We start from the raw sequence: 22,572 nt of genomic DNA on the forward strand, positions 1-22,572 counted from the left end.
CATACACAGACACACAGGTATAAACACAGAGGTTTAGAGCACCTTGTTGCTCTTGCAGAGGACCTGGGTTCAGTTTCCAGCACACACATGAGAGCTCACAACAACCCCTAACTCCAGTCCAGAGGTCTGGTGCCCTCTTCTGGCCTTCATGAGCACCAAGCACATAGTTACATGCAAGAAAAACACTCACACGTACAAAATAATCAATCTAAAGAAAATCTTTTAAAATTATTTATTTCCATGTGCATTTCATAAGCAGCTGATTACATCGCTAACGACCACAGCAAAGGCATGCAGCTCTCATTGCATTCCCAGCAGACAGGCTTCAGCTGATGTGTGAATGAAAAGTCTCCATCTTCCCAATCTACAGCAGCGTTTGTTCCGCAAGGCCGTCAGCCTTTTACAACACAGGATGCAAATGACATGATTTCATAATAGTTCACAGGAAAACAATGTGAAGTCAGTCGCTCAGAAAAAGGTTCTGCAGTTAAAGAATGTGTCCCTTAAAAGTCGATACAACGTCCTTTTCTTTCCCAGTCTCCATATCGCGTAGGCTCTGGGCCCCTGGGGCCACCTTTTTCTTTGGTAACTGGATTCACATCATCTGGAAACTCTAAGGAGGACAGGAGAGATGAACAAGGCAGTCAGCAGAGATGGAAGAAAACAATGTGGTCAGCTTTGAGGACAGGACTGCACAAGCTGGTTGGGAATGCCTGGCTTACCTGCAGTCTTTACAAGAGTCATACATATGGTTCTTCCCCTTCTACCTCCAGAACCTGAGAGATATACATTTTTCATATCCAATCAACTTCACCACTGACACTAGTGACTTCCAATTCTTGGAACACTTTCAATCTAGAAACTACTAGAATATAGGTTCAAATGTGGTGCTGGACCCAACAGAAGGGAAGCAGTGAGGACAGGGTGGTTCTTCACTGAACTTGGAAGGCTTAGAAACAAGTTCAATGTCTCCATTTTCTTTCCAGTAAGACATGCGTGGTGTGTGCCTATCGGAGGTGGTGGTCATACTTACCTTACAGCACTGGCTGAACAAGGTGATGTATGTAAAGCATCTAGCACAGAGATGGGTATGTATAGGTGACTGGTTTTACTTGTGAGCACTACTGCTCCTTAACAGAGGCTTTGGCTTCAGCAGATGGGTTTTAGGAGCATTAAGTGAAATCATCGACTTAACACTGTATGTTCATGGGTCGAGAACAGCGCTCAGTAACAGAATGCTTGCTTTAGCACGCGTCAAGTTCAGTCTCCAGTAACAAACACATACATGCATGCATGCATGCATACACACACACACACACACACACACACACACACAAATGCACTACATTTTCCTGATAGGAGCCCTCACTGTGAGTCAAGTCAAATTCTGACAATTTTAATTTTTAATTAATCAGTCAGTTTGATGTTAGGTATCACTAATACTGCCCATGTTGGTGTTAAATGCTGAGAGTCAGATGATGATGTAGGTGGGTCTTCTGCTTGGCCTGATAAGTCAGAACATAGGTGGGTGGAGTAGACAGAACAGAATGCCGGGAAGAAGGCAATGAGGCAGACGCCATGATTCCCCTTCCCAAGGCTAGACTCATGCCAGTAAGCCACCACCTCGTGGTGCTACACAGATTATTAGAAATGGGTTAATAAAGATGTGAGAATTAGCCAATAAGAGGTTAAAACTAATGGGCCAGGCAGTGTTTAAATGAATACAGTTTTCGTGTAATTATTTTGTGGGTAAGCTAGCTGGGATCTGGGCGGGAACGCAGCCTGCCACTCCTTATGCAACAAGATGATCCTTCTGTTATAACCTGATACTGGGCTTTCAATTCCCAGCATTCTATACACCTTAACTCACTCAGTCCACATAATAACTCTGAGTCATTAAACACTACTCCCCCCATGTTACAGGTGTACAGAGTTGTTCAGTGTCACACAGCATGAGAACAGCGAGATGGAGCCTGAACTGAAACCCACAGGCTGCTCTGCCTTGTGTAGAGAAAGAACAGATGAGGAACCAGCTGTCAGAAAGAAACTCCAATCTTGAATGGTGTATTTTTGGAAAACTCAAAGATCATTGCCCCAAATTTTGCAGCTCTTTTAACCAAAGAAGGTACAGAATTCACCTTGTGGTGTGGGAGAATTGTCTGTATTCTGTCAATCATATATTTTAATAAAACGCTGATTGGCCAGGCAGGAAGTATAGGTGGGTCAACCAGACAGGAAGTAGAGGCGGGGCAATGAGAATAGGATAAGGCTAGGGAGGAAGAAACTCCCTCGGCATTCCTGTGCAGACCACTGAAGAGGCAGCATGTAACCTGCCCAGCTGAGAAAGGTACGGAGCCATGTGCTAACATAGATAAGGATAATGGGGTAACATAAGTAATAAGAGTTAACAAGAAGCCTGACCTAATGGGCCAATCAGTTTATAACCTTATGGAGTCTTGTGTGTGATTTTCTTTGTTGCTTGCCGGCTGTTGGGGTACTGGGAGGGACAGAAACCCCAACAAGCCAGCCCTCATACTACATATGGCGCCCAGACGTGGATAACTGAATCCACAGAAAGCCTGAGAAAGCTTGGTAAAGAATAGAGTAAAGCATGTTTTCTTGGTAGCAGAAATTTCTCGCGTCTACTTTGCTTGCTAGAGGCAAGCAAGCACTCTCATCTGAGAGAGGCTTCCTGACTCAGCTTTAGCTGCAAAACCTTGCAGCTCTTTAAAGAGGTCCTGCCGTGAAGCACTTAAACCGTGTTGATGAAAAGCGGAACACATGCTTTTCGGTTTTCAGTCGTAGCAGGAAAAAAGCTGCGCTGTTTTACAATGCCGGCTTTCTGGGCTGTCCTGACAGGGTAATCTCTGACTCTTTCAGGCAGGCAGTCTGACTGAGTGTGGTCTGTGAGCAGAATGCTGCAGCTTGCTTGCTGGCAAGGACCTTGAAATGCCATAGAGTTGTGGCAATGAACATAGCTCTGGCTGGTACCTCAGCCTTGAGGCTGAAAAGCTAAGGAATGAGCTGGATCTAGCTGTCAAAGCCACGGCTCTCCATATTGCTTAGTAAATTAATGGCTCATGTGGTCAGAAAAAGAAAAATATACAGTAAAGAGAGATTCAAAGAGGAAGAAAACCTCTAAATGGTTTACAGTGTGTATATGCAGGCTAAAAGTTAAAGTTCTTAAAGTTAAAAGGAAAGAAAGAGAGTAGTTGGGTGTGGTGGTACACACCTTTAATCCCAATGCCTGGGAGGCAGAGGTATATTGACCTCTGTGACTTCAAGGGGTCGAGGTAGATTGACCTCTGTGACCTCAAGGTGTGGTAGTACACGCCTTTAATCCCAATGCCTGGGAGGCAGAGACAGATCTCTGTGAGTTCAAGGTGTGGTAGCATACACCTTTAATCCCAGCACTGGGGAGGCAGAGACAGGAGGATCTCTGTGAGTTCAAAGACAGCCTGGTCTACAGTGTTATTCCAGGACAAAGATATACAAAGATCCTGTCTCAAAAAGTAAAAGTAAAAATAAAAGAAATAGAGGTTAAAATAAAGCCATATAAAGATGGAAAATGCACAGAGAATCTTCATACTGTATGCTATTATGCTCTCTTTAAATTGTTTGATTGCTGAGGAAGGAGCAACAGCTGCTAAAAGACTTTTGTTTATAAATGCTACTGAACTAACCCAAGATAGGTATTTTGAAAATACCTTGGCTTCAAAATTGAAGTCAAAAGGTATGCTACTTTGGAGAAGAGATTCTGCTTTTGTTTCCACAGAAAATGAGAGGCTCTGGATTTATTCAGAGTTAAGAAAAATCCAGTTTGAACAAGGGAGGCCACCTGAGAAATCTCCGACAGGAATAAATGGCCCAGATGTCTGAGTTCTACATCGATAACAGATTCAAGACTGTCGCCTGAGATGATCGAGACTCACAGGATGCTCCAGACAGGACTTGATTATAACCCTAAATTTTATTTAGGTCCCCATAAGATTATCAGCGCCCCCAACCAGCAGGAAGAAGCCTGAAATACTACGCCCACGTTCCCAACAAATGGACTATGGGTATTTTCCTTTGTTAAAAAAAAAAAGAGGGAAATGGTGTGGGAGAATTGTCTGTATTCTGTCAATCATATATTTTAATAAAACGCTGATTGGCCAGGCAGGAAGTATAGGTGGGTCAACCAGACAGGAAGTAGAGGCGGGGCAATGAGAATAGGATAAGGCTAGGGAGGAAGAAACTCCCTCGGCATTCCTGTGCAGACCACTGAAGAGGCAGCATGTAACCTGCCCAGCTGAGAAAGGTACGGAGCCATGTGCTAACATAGATAAGGATAATGGGGTAACATAAGTAATAAGAGTTAACAAGAAGCCTGACCTAATGGGCCAATCAGTTTATAACCTTATGGAGTCTTGTGTGTGATTTTCTTTGTTGCTTGCCGGCTGTTGGGGTACTGGGAGGGACAGAAACCCCAACAAGCCAGCCCTCATACTACAACCTTGAAACTTTCCAAATATTTCTTCAATCCTTATCTTTGCTGTGCTGTGCCTAACTCTCCCCTAACCTGGTCGTCATTCTGTTTTCTGGGGAAATTCTGGGCTATCCCCCCCCCCAGCCTATAATGGAAGCTCTCCTTTGCCCTCCATTCCTGGAATTCTCTGGGTGTGATAGTTAGCAGGGAATGCTGAGACAAAACTCAGACTGTGTGGCTTATGCACTAAAAGCCTCAGGGTGTGAGGGAGCTTGGCTGGGTTGGAGTGAGGCCCTCTTCCTGAACTACAGACTGTCCCTTCTTTCTGAACTGTCACTTGGAAAAGAGGGAGGCAGGGAGGATTCCAGTTTCTCTCTCATAAGGGTAGTAGTCCCACCATGAGGTCCTCACCCATATGATCCAAACCTAATTATCTCCAAATACCCTCACATTTGAGTCTGGGCTTGGACAGTACTGGCAAAAAAGAACATGCTGAGCTCGTTTGAATGGTGTGATTATAGTCCCAGCTATTCAGGAAATGAAGGCAGGAGAAATTTTTGAGCCCAGCAGTTCCGGGCTGGTCTAGAACACAAGACCCTTACTACACACACACACACACACACACACACACACACACACACACGCACATACACACACAGACACTCTTACCACACACACACACACACACCGAGAACCTTAACACATACACACATGCATGCACATACATGCACATGAATATACCATACACACATGTATGTGCATACACACACAATTGTATGCACACATTGAGATGCCCCTTCTCAGTGCTGATCACATCAATGAATATCAGATTACAGTGTCATCTCCCACCACCCCTCCCTTCATCGTATCAACATCCACACCAAGGACCATCACACACGGGGACAAAAAAGTCCCTAAACCTCCTTATAAGGAGGCTCATCTCACTTGAACTCCCACTGGACTTCCCTATGCCCTGAATGCTTCTTCAGATCTCACTCTTGAGCTCTCTCCTCTTTGACCGCAATCTCCTGTTTTCCCTTCTCTCTTCTTTGTACTTGTCTGATTTTTGCATTTGTTATACTCTGGAAGTTCCCTGATTCTTCCTCCTCCTGTTACCCCCACCTTACACACTCAGCGGCTCACTCTTAGCACTCCCGTGATCTGCTGTACCATCTGTGTTCTGCCTCTTACATTTCCAGCCGCACGTGCACTGGCGCTAAAGTATCTTCCTAAAACAGATCTCTTCCACAGGAGACGGAGCGAAGGATGCCAGCCTACAGAGTCTGCCATTTACATAAAACCCTATAAAAAGCAAAACTACAGGGATTGAGAATGAATCAATGGTTGTATGAAGAGGTGGGGATAGAGTTGATTTAAAAATAAGCAAAAGATAACTCTGTAAGGAATAAGAACTTATACTTAATGTTGTTTACATGACTGCAAACATTTATGAAAACTCACAGATATGTATCTTTAAATCACACTTTAATAGAGCTGGCCAGACAATCTCCAGCCAAATATATTTTTAAAAGTGTAACCATACGTGATGGCACACGTCTTTTACCCCAGCTCTAGGGAGGCAGAGTAAGGAGTGAGTTGGAGGCCAGCCTGGTCTACAAAGGGAATTTCAGGCCACCTAGCTAGGGCTGCAGAGTGAGATCTCTTCCAAAAAAAAAAACAAAAAAAAAACAAAAACAAAAACCAAACCAAGACAAATAAACAAACACCTTGCCACAACATCTTTCCTTATTCCCTTCCTGAAATAGGACCTCATGTTGCCCAGGTTGCCTGCCTTCAACTTCTGGCCCTCCTTCCGTCAGGCTCCCTAGTGCTGGGATTACGGGCGCACTACCATGTCAGACTTATGGGCTTAGCATGAGGCCAGGGTTCCAGGCCTGCTAAGTTGGCACTCTTCCAATGAGCTACCCCCTTCCCCTCACTGACCACTCCTGGATTTAAAACTTGTTTTAATGACATGGATTGCTGGTGTGCATGTGCTTATGTGTGTTGTGTATGAGCTGTGATTGTGAGTGTTGAGGTGAGAGGAACCAGTCTCCTTCTACAGCCGAGTTTGGGACTGAACTCTAACTGGTAAGATTTGGAAGCCATGCTGAAGCCCAGATGCTAGCATTTCACTGTTAGCATTTCTGCCTCCAGAACTGTACTGCAAGCCAAAACGAACCTCTTTCCTGCTTGGGATTTGCCCATATTCCTGTAAGTAGACTCACGTGATAGTTAATCTCAACTGTCACGTGGACAAGACAAAAAGCGGCCCAGGAGACATCTCTGGGTGTTTCTATGAGAGAGCTTCCAGATTGACGGAGAGATCCACCCTGAATGTTCACCCTAAACCATGCCTGAGATCCTAAAAACCAGAAAGCGAGCTGAGCGCCGGCATTTGCCTCTCACCTGCGAACAGACACAATGTGGCTGTCATCTCACGTTCCTGCCACCGTACCTGCCTGTCATGATAGGGCTGCACCCCTCTCAAGCCGTGAGTCACCACAGGCCATCCTCTCTTTTAACTGCTTCTGTCAGGGATTATATCAGTGCAATAAGAAAAAGCAACCCATACATCCCTTTCCCATGCTCCTGCCAGGAATCCCGATAAACTCACTGACTCACTGATTTGACAGAACCATTCCTTTGGCCTACTGGTGCCCTATCTGGGATGAATTGACCTTTCAAATGTCCCCCATGAAAAGTCACCCAACACAATCAAAATAAGAACAGGCTTGGAGAACCAGAATTTGGTTCCTGGTGTCAATGCAAGAGACTCCCAGATATTCTAACTCCAGGAAATGCAGTAGTTCTGACTACATGCACAGACCCACACACACAGAGACACACACATACATAGATGCATGATTAAAGTCATAAAATTAAAGAAGGAACAAAAACAATGATAAATTATGTTTAAGTCTATTACACTCTGAAAGGAAAAGTAAAAGAAAGGAAAAGTATTGGCTCAGGAGCCCAAGACCAAGTTCTCAACACAAAGGAGATTTATTTGCCCCAGAGGGACAAAGGCCAAGGAATAAGAGAAAAAGACAGGAGATAGAGGATCAAGGAAAGGACAAAGGGAACCAGGGAAAGAGGACAGGGGTATTTGTATTTGTCCTGCAGGGATAAGGGTCTGCCTCTGGACAGAGAGAAGACAAACATGACATATAGGAAAATAGTCGTTTATAAAGGCACAAGGAAAATCCTGCATTAGGATGAGATGTTTAATTTTAACTAGCATGTTAATTAGGTGAATCAAAGAGGTTTTGATTGCTGGAGTTTCTACTTTGATATCTGGATCCTGGTAGTCAGCCTCAGGAGGAGGAAGTGGCCAAATAAGTGAATGTGGACCTTGGGGTTTTTTTTTTTTAGGAAGGCAATCTAATGGTTTTTAGCAAGACAGGGGGAATGGGGAAGAAGGGGAAGGCCTGCCAGAGCCATATGTTGGAGTGGGCTAGTGTCCCTTCAGATGCCACTTTGTGCCCAGTGGCCAGACGACAGGGAGCAATGAAGGAAGGTTATTAGAGCTAAGAGAATGAGCGATGTCTTCTCTTCAGCATGCAGTTCTGTGTTCCATCATTTTCTAAGCCCGGCATCTTCACTGCCCCTTGATGCCTCGGTTTGTTATTCAGATCACAGAAGATATTAACTTATATGTTTTACCTTTTGAATAATGAAAGTTTAGTAAAAACAAATCAATAAAATAGAACAATCAAAGAAAACCCCCAAATAACTAAATAAGTACTAAAACGTAGAAATCCTTTCTTTGAGACCGTCTGTGTTGCTCAGGCTAGCCTCATATTGTTGATTCTCTGGTGTCAGTTTACAGAGTGCTGGTATTCCAGACACGTGCCAAGATTTTTAGTTTTAGAAACACCTTTTCGGTAAGGGTTGTGTGTGTGTGTATGCTTATGTGTATGCATATGTGATGTATGTGTGGCCTTGTGTGCATCCGTGCACTTTTGTATGAGTGTGCATCCCTGTATTTCTGTGTATGTGTGTGCAAGCTGAGGTCAGAGACTGACTTCAGATGTCTCTCTTGGTTGCTCTCCACTTTATATACTGAAGCAAGGTCTCTCATTTGAGCCCAGAGACTGTCAATTCAGATAGTCTAGGGAGCTGACTCGCCCCAGGGACTCCTTGTGTCTTCTCAGTGCTGGAAATGCACTGGGCTGCCGTGGGTGTCAGCCCGAGAGTGCTGCTGTCTAAGCCCTCACGTATGTCCGGCAAGCACTTACGCAGTAGGCAACTCACCAACCTGAAACATTTAAAGAAGTAACACCCACCCCCACAGACTGTCCATATGGAATTTTAACTCACTGACACAGCCTTTAGAAGTGTTAACAGCAAGCAAGAGCACATCTCAGTTCGAGTTAGCATTTCTCCGCTGTCCTCAGCACAGACAGCGGTCACTCCACTCACTCTTCAGCGGCTCCCTCTCCAGGTGCGAGTCCTCCGGAGCATCGAAACGACCCACTGGCAGCTTTGACTTCTTAAGAGGCTGCTTCACAGGCTCAGATTTTCCCTCTTGAGAACTCACTTTCCTCAAAGAGTGACTCAGAAGCGAGGTTCCTAACGGAGGAAAAAAATGTTCTACTTAAAACAAACAAACAAACAAACAACTGGTTTTGCTTACTTGTGTTTTGACCATTTATCATAGTTCAAAAAGAACAAATAGCATACAGTGAAAATTCTTTCCTCCACATCTCAATTCTACACAGCTATTTCCCTTCCATAGAGATAGATAACCAGTGTTACAAGCTCGAAAGAGCTAGAAAGTAAGGAGACGGGTAAGTATATGGAATAGCTTAGTAACCTCAGACTCATCTGGTTTGGAATATGCACAAATATGCACACTGTCTTCTAATAGTGCACTTGGCAGCCTAATTTCCTTACCATACGTACTATGCACACACACTTCTCTCCAAGAGACACACCTAGCAACATAAGCCCCACCTCCCCAGCACCAGGATGCATGCACAACCCTCTCTGAAGCATGGGCTATTTCTCCATCAACAAGTAAGGTAAACTGAGCCCTAAAGATGATTTTTTTTTAAAAAAGGAAAACCTTCTATTTACCATCTTATGTCTATTTTGGCAAGCGTATGATTGAAGTCAGAAGCATAATAAGAAGGAGCATATACAGAAAATGATTATAGTATACCAATCAAAATAAGAACCACCCCAGCTCCTTAGTAACCACCCCTCTTCCCTGTACACCCATCAACGAGGCCCTAGCTGGCCCTTCTTCATTGTGACCTGTGGCTATCTTGCAGTAGAAGAATTCAAAGTTTCATTTGCGACTTTGCAATCTGTGACTTTAATTTCAATTCCTTGGATAAGGAAGCAGTTGGCTTGCCCCAACCCTGACAGGAGAATCAATAAACAGCATCCTTCCTTTAGGGAAACACTCCAGAGGGTGTAGTACCCTATGCTAGTGTTTCTGGTATTGTCCAAGCAGTCATAAGAATGGACAATGTATCGTGCACGGGTAAAAGATACCAGCTCACATTTCTGTATGAAGTGATCTTGAAGTATGAGTAGTTGAAAAAAAACAATGGATACAAAATGCATCTAAACATTTCAATGGGAAAATGGGTTCATTAATGTTCCCTTTGCTTTATACTTTACATACATACGTCATGTGAGTATATATATATAATTTCTAGTATCAAACATGACATAATTGTTTAAAAACAGTGGAATTTTGGATAAACGCTAAAGAATTAAAGTTATCACCTAAGGGTTTGGAGCTAGCCTTTCATTATCTATAATATTCATTGTATAGATCAAGATTTTAACAACCAACAGGTATGAAGTATTTGAAGGGAAAAACTGGAAAGTTTATTAATAAAAAAAAATTCGGGCTACTTGTTAAGGCAGCAGTGATTTTATCTTCAGTTTCTGTAATTTTTCAGGGATGTCATCAATTAAACTTACATTTTGCATCTTTGGGCTGCTAATTGAGGAAAATATTGAAAAATAATGCAACAGTTTTGAAAACGTTAGTTTCCACAGAAAGCACGCAAGTATCTCTTCTAACAGGTCTTGGATTAGTGTACTTTTCGTTATATGTAATCATCTATCTGATTAGTTTACGGAACGTTTGGACCAGGCTGACCTTGAACTCAGGGATACTCCTGCCTCTGCGTTCTTAGTGCTGGACTAAAGGTATGATCACCTGCCCGGTACAAATTATTCTTGATGTAAGCAAACAATAAATTAATGGCACTCATCCCCGAAGTGACTTTCTTTTCCATACTATCCCAGCTGCATTCGAGTGCAAGGCGCGCTCCTCGCAAACCACCCGCAACGTCCGGGTCCCAACGCTAAGCACACCGGAAAGGATCGAACCCTAACCCTGAGGTCACAAAGCATCGCGGCCGGGTCTCCGCGCCGGCGCATTTGCATGTCAGAAACCGGCTTCCCCTAAGGGTCCCCGAGACTCGGGGACCCCGGGCGGATCGCCTTACTTGTTGCTCTCCAGACGGAGGCCACCAGAGACCCCGTTAGGCCTGTCGAGACCATACTGCCTTCTCCCGCAACGCCTGCGCACTCACAGCCAGGTGGGCGGGGCCACCGCCGAGCTCCTCCGGTCTGCGCATGCGTCGGCGACAGCAGAATTGGGCGGAGCTTCGCTTTGTCCGCCCGACTGACCTCCCAGAACGGCCTCCTGTAATTCTGCATAGCCACTCCCCAACCTCTATCGGACTCTGTCCCTGGCAGTTGCTCATAGCCATTCCAATGGACTCAAAAATACCAGCCTGCACGGAAGTAACAGGTTCGAGAGTTCACACCACCCTAGTGTGTAGTGTGCTTGCCTATCTAGAGGAGGGAAGTTCAAAGTACAAGGAGACAGAAACAGGAATCAACTTAATCTGATTACGTATTTTAGACATACATTAATAACATATACATAGACTCACTAGTTACGAGTAATTTATAAAAGTTTCATTACATACCATATAGGTGTGCCAAAGTAGTGCTCCATAAATCTGTAGTTAAAATACATAAAGATTTAAGTATATTGAACCTTCCCATATTTTGAAAATAAAATTTTAGTAAGTTCAGCATATCCAGTCATGTGAATTGATTACTGAGACTGTTCCGTGTCAGAGATCTTTTAAAAAATATTTTAAAATCTTGAGGGGCTAGAGAGATGGCTTCTGTATCAGAGGACTTGCATTTAGTCCCAGCACCCACATGGCAACTCAGGTTTGTAACTCCAGTTCCAGAGTGTCTGACACCCTCTTCTGGACTTTGTTGACAGTAGGCATGCACAAGACATATATATATATATATATATACACCAGCAAAACACTCATAAAAACAACCTTAAAATTTTTGATGTAAAAACCTATATAAGTGACAAATAATGAAAAGCCCCCACCCCATTACTAGAAAACAAAACAAATCCATAGCTGTTTAGATGAATTACCGCACTCAATCCCTGTCTTGGAATCAAAAGGGGTAGCCATCAAGAAGACCCACCATAGCAACTTTTCTTACCACAGCTGTTTGCCCTGTGGATCCACTAATACACCAGCAAGGATGTTAAGAACAAAGGCACATCTGTACATCTGTCTTTCCCCTCCCAGGACTAATTAGCTAGCACCACTACTTAGCAATTCCAATAGCTGACTTGACCTGCACTATAGTATTAAGCAGTCCAAAAGATTAAGGGAATCAATCAATCCAACTATCATGAAGAAGGTAGCAATTTGCTTTTAAATAATCATGATGTTTGGACTGTTTTCTCTGAATTGTGTTTCCTTTCATACATGCCACTTCATTTGTGAAAGCTGTGTATGCAGGCTAACAGTGTCCCACACAGCATTGCTTATTAAAAGAACTTTCTTCCTGTGAATGTAAATCTGATATCTGAAGGATCCACCAATCCTATCAAGTATTCTATCTTCCAGACTTTGGTCTTGTAGGATGATGGACAGTTCTACAGATTTGATTTTGGAGTCAGGTGATGAACTACTTTGGTATGCTATCCCTAAAAGATATTATATACAGTTAACAGTTAACAGTCTTGAGTTCACTTGTGTTAACCAGAGTCCAGAGAGAAGAGGGAGACTCCATTTATTTCTCCACGCTTCCCACTTGAGAAGACGTTCTACCATAAACTGTCACTACCTATTATTTCCCAGTGTACCAGTGTTGCAGAATGCTGTCCACTAAGAGAGCAGGTGTGATTACCTCAAGTACTAGACAGTTACTCTATACAGCTGGGGCTGTTAGCTTTCCCTAGTTAGACTACCCCGAGATCCTAGCCACTCTTCCCCCATGCCTCTTCTAGAAACCTGTAATTCTGCCCCCGCTACACAGTCTTGGAACACTGTCATCCATACTGGTGTGGGGCTTTTCGGGTATGTAGCTGTTTGGGGGTTACCCAAACTCCTGGCTCACCAGTCTTGACAGGAGAGACATCATTCATTTGGTCTCTCATTGATGTGTGATGCCTGACCAGAATTTGTATTTTTTAATAGTCTCTCATCAAGGAAGGTGACAAAAACACTGTACTATATTTCCTTTTCCACTGGTTCATACATGTTTACATATGTTATTTTCTGTCTTTTCACCACAGTATTTGTGGTGTTTGAATGAGAATGCCCCTATAGGCTCCTATATGCAAATGTCTAGTGACAAGTTGGTTGATTGTTTTGGGAAGGATTAGGAGATTGTTGGATGTTGTCACTGGGAGTGTTTTCAAACTTTGAGGTTTCAAAAGTCCAAGTCAGGCTCAGTGCCACTCTCTGCCTGTGGATCAGGCTGTAAAGAAAAATACAAAATGTATAGACAGTTTGAGGAGCAAAAGGTTACTGGGGAATGTCCTGTTGGAGCCGAGCCCTGTGCTCAAGGGGTAAACTTGTAGTTTAAAGGACTGAGTCAAAATGGAATGAAGGGAACACCTTATTGTCTCAGGGCAAGACTCCACCCAGCTAAGTCTCCAACTGGTGAATAGTGTAAGCAAAGTTTAAGAAACAAAGAAAAGCAACAATGAAAAGTTTATGCAAATATAATTCAAGGAGGGGACAGGTTCCAGCACCAGAAAACAGATTTTGGCATCTAGGGCCACATGGTTCTGCTGTTAGTGTTCAGAAAGACACAGAAAAGGGGATACGGAATCTTCTTCCAGTTAACAAGGCCATGCTTGTGGCAGGGGAGTCCCTGCATGAAGGCCTGGAGAGACCAGTCATTCACAAAGCTGTGAAGGTGAAGCCTGTATTGTCTTGGAGACCCCAAGATGTTAGGAGATGCCAGAGCTGTGGGATACCTGTCAGGGAAAACTGTAGCATCAATCGGAGACAGTAGATAGTGCAGTCAGCAAAGATGTAAGGGAGGAAGAGTCATCAAAGTCCTTTGCCATAGGGCACAAAGGATCTGGAGTTTGTTCTGATGATGCTTCTTTATGTCTGTCCCCTTGCCTCCCTTGAAGGATATCAATGCATATTCTGTGCCATTGTGTGCTGGAGTATGTGATTTGCTTTTTAATTTTACATGTGATTACAGTTGAGTCTCAAGAGACATGGACTTTGGAAGATTATTGAGACTCAAAGACCATGGGGACTTTTGAAGCTGGACTCCAAGCCATTGATGGCCAGGGACTGGGATGTGGTGGTTTGGATGTGAATGGCTCCCATATGTTCATATATCTGAACGTCTAGTCCCCAGCTGGTAGGTTGTTTTGGAGAGGATTAAGAGGTGTCTTGTTGGACCTGGAAACAACCTAAATGTCCCTCAATCGAAGAATGGATTAGAAAAATGTGGTATATTTACACAATGGAGTACTACACATCAGAAAAAAATAACGACAGCTTAAATTTTGCAGAAAAATGGATGGAGCTAGAAAACATTATTCTGAGTGAGGAAACCAGACACAGAAAGACAATTATCACTTGTACTCACTCATAGGTAGCTTTAAAACATAAAGCAAAGAAAGCCAGCCTACAAACCACAATCCCAGAGAACTTAGACAACAATGAGGACACTAGGAGAGACTTACATAGATATAATCTACATGGAAAGTGGAAAGTATAAAAAGACAAGATCGCCTGAGTAAATTGGGAGCATGGGGACCTTGCGGGAGGATTGAAGGGGAGAGAGGAGAGGTAGGGAGGGGAGCAGAGAAAAATGTCGAGCTCAATAAATATCAATTAAAAAATAAAAGAGGTGCTTGTTGGACAGGTGTGTCAATGGGATGAGCTTTGAGGCTGCTAGAGCCCATGCTGGATTCAGTGCAACCTTGAGGCTACTCCTCCGCCACGCTTTTCTGCTTCCTGCCATCATGATCACGGACAAACTCTCTAAAACTGTAAAGCAAGTCCCCTGATAAACGCTTTCTTTCCTTAGAGTTCATAGTGTCACAGTGTGCCTTCAAAGCAAAAGAACAGTAACCAAGACTATTATATATAAAGTGATGGTGAGGGTCCTAATTTTATGAGATATGATTTGTTGTTTTAGACTGATCATCAAACAAGGAGTGCCCATAGTGGATGACAGAGATCCTGGGAGGAAGCACTTTAAATGCAAAATGGAGAACAGTGGATGTGAAAGACAAAAGAGGGGTCCCAAATCGGACATTATTTTTAGTGATATTGGGGTTGAACCCAGGGCTTCACACAAGCTTTTGAGATAGGATTTCGAGTACTTCAGGAAGGCCTTTCTGTCCTATCTCAGGCTCTCTGACAACTAGAATTATAGGCATGTACAGTGTTTGGCTAATGTTTTATAATTGTTTTATAAATGTTTTATAATTGCTGTTATGAAACTTTTTATATGGTTGGTGAATCCTTGATATTAATGGCCCCTTTTCAACTTTCTTAAATTATAAGAACAATTCAATGTTATTTCAATGTGATCGACATGAAATTATTAAATACAGTGTTGTTACTAAGCCTTGTGGAACCATTAGCACCTAAACCTAGGTACAAGTCTACATGCATTTCTTTAGAACAATGGTTCTCAACCTGTAGGTTGTGACCCCCACAGGCTACCTATCAGATATTTACATTATGATTCATAATAGTAGCAAGACTACAGGTATGAATTAACAAAATAATTTTCTGATTGTGGGTCCTACAACATGAAGAACTGCATTAAACAGTCACAGCATTAAGAAGGTTGAGAACCATTGCTCTAGAATTAAAAAAAAATCTAACAGGATTTAGCATCAATATAAAAAAGGGAAACTGATATATAATATGTAGAGTTCTTATCAAGGTAATTTCAGATAAACAAGTCTTGGCATTCTATCTATATGCACTGAATTATTTATCGTTTAGCTGTCAAATACATTGTTTGTGCTTGAACTTTTCAGTTTGAGCCCAAATTGGACTGAGCCCTGAGGGATCACTCTTCTTTTGGGGGGCTGCTTCTTGTTTGTCCCATACTGGCTGACGCAGTCCTGCTTCTTGGGCAAGCTCCCTATTTACTGGGCACTATGGTTCTCTTCTCATGGCACCTAATCTTTCAGGTTAACATGGGATAGTCTCAGGCAATGGCAGAGATGGTAGGGAGTGATAAAAATATTCATGATCTTTTAAGACTAGGCCCATAGGGAGAGATGGCTCAGCAATCAAGGACACTACTGGTTGCTCCCCCAGAGAACCCATGTTTGATTCTTGGTCCCCCACAAAAGTGATTCACAACCATCTGTAACTCCAGTTCCTGGGACTCAAACACCTTCTTGTGGCTTGTGCAGGCACCTAAGTAGTATACACACAGGCAAAACACTAATACACATAAAATAATTTAAAAAAAACTAGGCCAATAATTGGCACACTGTCATACTCACAGAATGTTGTTTAAAAAGTCAAGGTCTCCCATATCCCAGGCTACCTTCCACCTATTACTAGGGATGATCACCTTCTATCCTGCTCCAGTCTCTAAAGGTTGAGAACAAACTGGCATGTACCACCACAACCATGTTAGGCAAGCACACTACCCACTGAGTTACATCCCCAGTACCTTACTCACTTTTCCTATTCATACTAGAACCTAAGGACAACCTTGCTGCGGGAGTACCTTCCGCTCCTTCAGCCAATAGTCACTGAAGTACGAGCCCACAATGCTGTGGGAGCGCCTTCTGCTCCTTCCGCTCCTTCAGCCAATAGCTGCTGAAATACCAGCCCACTGAGGCGTGGTATATTTCTCTTTTAAAAAGAGCCGCAAGTCTCGGCTCTCTCGGTTCTGGTGCTTGATTCTGGCTCCTGCTCCAGCGACTAGGCTCCTTTCCTGACGGTTTGTGTGTATGTAAGTTTTACCCCCCCAAAATAAATACCCCTTCAATACCTAACTGGTGTGGGATTGATTCGCCATTATCTGTCATGCAACGTGGGGTTTTCACCCCTCATGGTGCGGGCCGAGCAGCCGCACACAGCACCTGGGGTCTGTTGGCGGCCCCACGGCCTTTACCCTGACTAGCCAGCTCCTAGCTTAAGTGTGAACCATATTCGCACTGCCAAAACAGTAGGCAGCTATCTACAGCTTCCTTAGGTGCTCCGTAAAGCCTGCACTGGATCCCAGCTCCGTTCAATAGAATAAGGCCAGGGAACTTCTTTCCAGAGTCGCACACCACTGATGACTAGCCCCCTCCGAACCTCTGGTGGACCGGGGAGGGGACTTCCCGGCTTCTGCAAACGCCACAGAACTTGGGCACGTGGCAGCTCTACCTCCCCTTGGGCAGTGTATTCCCTGCGGCCCCGGCTGAGTTTAGCCTGCGCTGCTAGCCTAAATTTAACCTCTGGATTTGAGTGTATATATTTTAGAGTTTACTTTCTGGATTGACCCCATTGCCACGTGGATTCAGGTGCGCCCCCGCCACCTACTGGCAGACAATGGTCATTACAGGTAAGATTTTTCTTTTCATTTGAAAATAAACAAATACATACATACATACATATAAGTACGATTTCTGTTGATTGAAAATGTCAGAAAATATTACTATCCAAAAGTTCAATGGCTTTTTTAATTGCACTATGGAGGATAGTCTGAATGATGTCTCTGATATTCCTCTTACTTGGTTATTTCTGGGATCTGTCGCTTTTCTGGTGTTTGGCTATTTTATAAGGATGTTGCAGTCCTTCCAGATTGAATCCACAATGCTGAGGGCAGAGATTAAAACCTTAAGGACAATTCAGACTGACACCCACCTCCTCAAAAAAGAGTTTGGAGTTTTAAAGGAGGAGACTAGATCAGAGTTTGGAGTTTTCAAGGAGGAGACTAGATCAGAGTTTGGAGTTCTCAAGAAGGAGACTAGATCTTTGTCGGATATGACTCGGTTGACTGACCAAAATATCCAAAAGATACAGTCTGATATTATTCATTTAGAAGGGAGCTTCACTGCTCTGGAGGAGGGAACAACCAAAATGACTTGTAACCTCCAGTCCATGACTGTGAGTGCTGAAACATTAGCTGAGAGGATTAAAACCATTGAATGTGAAAATCGGACTTTATCAAAAGGGTATGATAGATTAATTGACAGGATTTCCATACAAGAAGGCACAGTACATGCCACGAGGATTATGTCCAAGGAGGATATGGTATCTCTAAAGGACAAACTCCACGCCTTGGAATTATCAATGAAGGTGGCTGTGTCCAAGGAGGAAATGGTGTCTCTGACAGACAAGCTCCATGACTTAGAATCATTAATGAAGGCTTTGGAGCATAATCCTGGACAGGAGATTCAGGACTTACAGAAGGCAATGGTGAGCATATTTAATAAGATTGAGGAAATCATAGACTCTGATGAACAGGAGCAAAAGGTAGAAAGGCATCATTTACCTCCAAAAACTCTCAGTTTACACAGAGTTATACCTGCCTTTCCAGTAATAACATCAGAAAAGATCATCCAAAAACCCTAAGGTCATTAAAGAACATACATGGGAGCCTATACGTATGAGTGATCTGAAAGAATTTAAACAAGCAATTGTGAATTATGGACTGCATTCATCCTTTGTTAGGGAGATGTTAAAATCCTGGGCTCTGAGCAACAGGGCCACCCCTCAAGATTGGAACCAGCTCACATCAGCTGTCCTTGAGAACAGACCTTTATGGCATTTCAAATGCCTATTCAAACAAGAGGCCAGACTTTTACAACAACAAGAATCAGCGAAAGGAATTGAGGTTTCTCTAGATCAAATTCTAGGGGAAGGACCTTACTCTGATCCTCAGGAACAAGCTCTTTATGATGAAAACATTTTATCCATATGTGCCACAGCAGCTCTAAGGGCCTGGGACAGGGTTCAAGACTCAGGTCAGAGAATAGAATCGTATATCAGGGTCAAACAGGGTCGGAGAGAACGCTTTCGTGACTTCTTACAAAGACTAACTAAGGCTGTACAAATAGGGATACCTGATCCAGAAGCAAGAAATATAGTAATTGAGTCTTTGGCTTATGAGAATGCCAACGTAGAATGCAAAAGGACCCTGGGGCCTTTAAAGATCAGATCAGCGCCTTTGGATGAATGGGTATTACATACAATGAATGTTGATACATTTGATTATGGCAATGAAACATGGGTACAAGAAGCAATTTCCAAAGGTAAAAGGACACATCAGATTACAAAATGCTTTCATTTTGGCAAAATGGGACACATGAAAAGGGACTGCAGACAGTGGAATTCCAGAAATAATGCCTCTTCTAGGAATAACAGGAATAGGAGGAATCAGCCTTCAGGTTTATGTAGGAGATGTGGAAAGGGCAGGCATTGGATGGATGAGTGTAGGTCAACAAGAGATAAACAGGGCAACCCACTGCCATCAGGAAACCCAATGAGGGGCCTCTTGCAGGCCCGCATGGCGAATGTGGTCCAGTCATTTCTGGTCACTGCAGAGAACATGCCTCTTCAGGGAAATTAGGATGCCCCACGTCTGCTGTTAAAAGCAATAACGGCCTGGAGGATAAGTTAAATGTGGTGAATGAATTAAGAAATTTAAGAGGACAAAGTAAACGAATATTCTGGCAGACTTCTATAAATGAACAAAGACCAAAGCTAAGAGTGTTTGTAAATGGCAAATTTATTACTGGCTTACTGGACACAGGTGCGGATGTAAGTATCATTACTCCAGAATCTTGGCATCCGCATTGGCCTCTTCAGTAGGTAGATATTCAGTTCCTAGGAATTGGAACCCTATCTCCAGTAAGACAAAGCATGAGATGGGTCAATTGTATAGGTCCAGACAGACAAATAGGAAAACTAAGGCCATATGTAGTCAATATTGCAGTGAATTTATGGGGCCGTGACCTATTGCAGCAATGGAATACCCAAATTAACATTCCTGCTGCTCTTAGAGCCTATATTTCTGAGGAAAATATTACAAGATATTACAGATGGCAGAGACTGGCCATTAGAGCTGTACAAGAACATGACACAATTGATGGCCCTTCAGAGGTACCAACAGCCATGCCTCTACAATGGTTGACTGAGAAACCAATATGGACTAAACAATGGCCTTTAGCTGAGGAAAAGTTACAGGCTTTAGAACAGCTGGTACAAGAGCAATTAGATGCTGGACATATAGAAGAATCTACCAGTCCTTGGAATTCCCCTGTATTTGTTGTTAAGAAAAAATCTGGTAAATGGAGAATGGTGACAGATCTTAGAGCTATCAACAAGGTTATTCAACCTATGGGCCCTCTGCAATCTGGAATTCCTCTGCCCTACCTGTTACCAAAGGGATGGACTCTTATAGTTATTGGTCTGAAAGATTGTTTCTTCACTATACCATTACAAGAAAAAGATAGAGAAAAGTTTGCCTTCACAGTGCCTATTTATAATAACTCTCAGCCTGCAAGGAGGTTCCAGTGGACCATCCTCCCACAGGGAATGTTAAACTCTCCCACCCTGTGCCAATATTTTGTAAGCCAACCATTGAAAATTATACGCAAACAATTTCCTAAGTTCATAATATACCACTATATGGATGATATCCTGATATCTGGTCAAAACAAAGATACCTTAGAAAGGCTGTTTGAAGAAGTAAAAATAGTATTACCTAAATGGGGATTGCAAATTGCTCCTGAAAAAATTCAGAGAGGAGATTCTGTTAATTATTTAGGTTATAAAATAGGTTTACAAAGAATTAAGACTCAAAAGGCACAAATCAGGCCGGTTACGAACTCTTAATGACTTTCAAAGATTATTAGGAGACATTTCCAGTCTACGACCAGCTGTTGGGATAACACCTGATTTAATAATTCATTTAAACAAAACCTTAGATGGTGACAAAGATTTGAATGGTCCCAGAGAGTTAACAGCTGAAGCAGAAAAGGAACTGACGATGGTTGAGGAAAAATTACAGGAGGCACATGTAGATAGGGTGGATCCAAATCTTAGTTGCATTTTAGTCATATTGCCTTCCAGAATTTCTCCTATAGGAATTTTAATGCAGAGGGAAGATACTATTTTAGAGTGGATCTTTTTACCACACAAACCAAGTAAAAAATTAAAAACTTATGTGGAAAAAGTCTCTGAATTGATTATAAAAGGAAAATTGAGACTTCATCAATTAGCAGGTATAGACCCAGCAGAAATTATAGTGCCTTTCACTGCTGATGAGATAAAAAGTTGTAGGAAGACAATGAACCATGGCAAAGAGCTTGTGCTATTTTTTTTTTGAGAAATCAATAACAATTACCCAAAAAGCAAGAGACTTAATTTTATAAAGAGAACTTCTTGGATCCTCCCTCGAATTGTCCGTGATGCTCCAATAACCGGAGCCTGTACATTTTATACCGATGCTAATAAATCAGGGAAAGCAGGTTACAAATCAGAAGAATTGAGTAAAGTGGAACAAAGTCCTTATGATTCTGTCCAGAAGGCAGAATTATATGCCATCCTTATGGTGCTTAGGGATTTTAAAGAACCTCTTAATATAATTACTGACTCACAATATGCAGAAAGAGTTATTTTGCATATTGAAACTGCTGAATTTATACCTGATGATACAGAACTGACCTCATTGTTTATCCAGGTACAAGACATGATCAGAAACAGGCTTTGCCCTATGTATATAACACACATTCGATCCCATACAGGTCTGCCAGGTCCTCTAGCACAAGGTAATGCAGATATTGACCAATTATTGATTGGTAGTGTGCTGCAGGCATCTGAATTTCATAAAAAACATCATGTCAATAGCAAAGGCTTGAAAAAAGAGTTTTCTATTACATGGCAACAAGCTAAGGAGATTGTAAAGAAATGCCCTACTTGCTCTTTTTATAACCAAACACCATTGCCTGCAGGGACTAATCCAAAGGGTATTAAAAGAAATGAAATCTGGCAAATGGATGTGTTCCACTTTGCAGAATTTGGAAAATTAAAATATGTACATCACATCATTGACACTTATTCAGGCTTTCAGTGGGCAACTGCTTTAAGCTCAGAAAAAGCTGACTCAGTAATCACACGTTTATTAGAAGTTATAGCCATTATGGGTATACCTGCACAAATAAAAACAGATAATGGTCCAGCTTATGTCTCTAGGAAAATGAAATGGTTTTTTGCTTATTATAATATTAAGCATGTTACAGGTATACCATACAATCCTACAGGTCAAGCAGTCATAGAAAGATCAAACCAAACTATAAAGGATGTTAAATAAACAGAAAGGGGTGGAAAATGCCCCCAGAAAAAGATTACATAATGCCTTATTAACCTTGAATTTTCTTAATGCTAATGAGAAGGGAACAACAGAAGCAGAAAGACATTGGATAATGGAAAAGTCTGCTGAACTAAATCAACCAGTTTATATCAAGGATGTGCTGACCTCTTAATGGAAGCCAGGAGATGTGCTACGTTGGGGAAGGGGTTTTGCTCTTGTTTCCACAGGAGAAGAAAAATTGTGGATACCATCAAAATTAATAAAGGTTAGATTTGAAGAGAAGAAACCTCTTGGAAAGGAGAAATGACAGCATCTACAATGATGATGACCATACAGGTGGTAAGAAAAACAGAATGGGGGCAGGGATCTGTTCTTGTCTCCACAGGAAAACACTCGTCTTTGAAAAATTCAAGGGACCCTGGATGTTTGAATACTGACAGATGGAAAAATACTGACAGATTGGTCTAATTACCCAATATGAACTATCA

The 22,572-nt window shown here is 42.5% G+C and overlaps 1 protein-coding gene across 1 annotated transcript; it reads right to left on the reverse strand.

Moving 5' to 3' along the window:
* Nucleotides 1-217: 217 nt before the first annotated feature.
* Sdhaf4 (succinate dehydrogenase complex assembly factor 4) lies at nt 218-11,079 on the reverse strand. The gene is made up of 3 exons (XM_048430452.3): nt 10,945-11,079; nt 8,894-9,043; nt 218-613 (listed from the first exon to the last, which is right to left on the reverse strand). Exons 1-3 carry the CDS (start codon nt 10,997-10,999, stop codon nt 504-506), a joined length of 315 nt encoding a protein of 104 aa, XP_048286409.1. The 5' UTR covers nt 11,000-11,079; the 3' UTR covers nt 218-503.
* Between the last annotated feature and the right edge of the window lie 11,493 nt (nt 11,080-22,572).

This window comes from Myodes glareolus, chromosome 18 (genome assembly GCF_982192425.1).
Source record: "Myodes glareolus chromosome 18, mMyoGla1.1, whole genome shotgun sequence".
Classification (NCBI taxonomy): Eukaryota; Metazoa; Chordata; class Mammalia; order Rodentia; family Cricetidae; genus Myodes; species Myodes glareolus.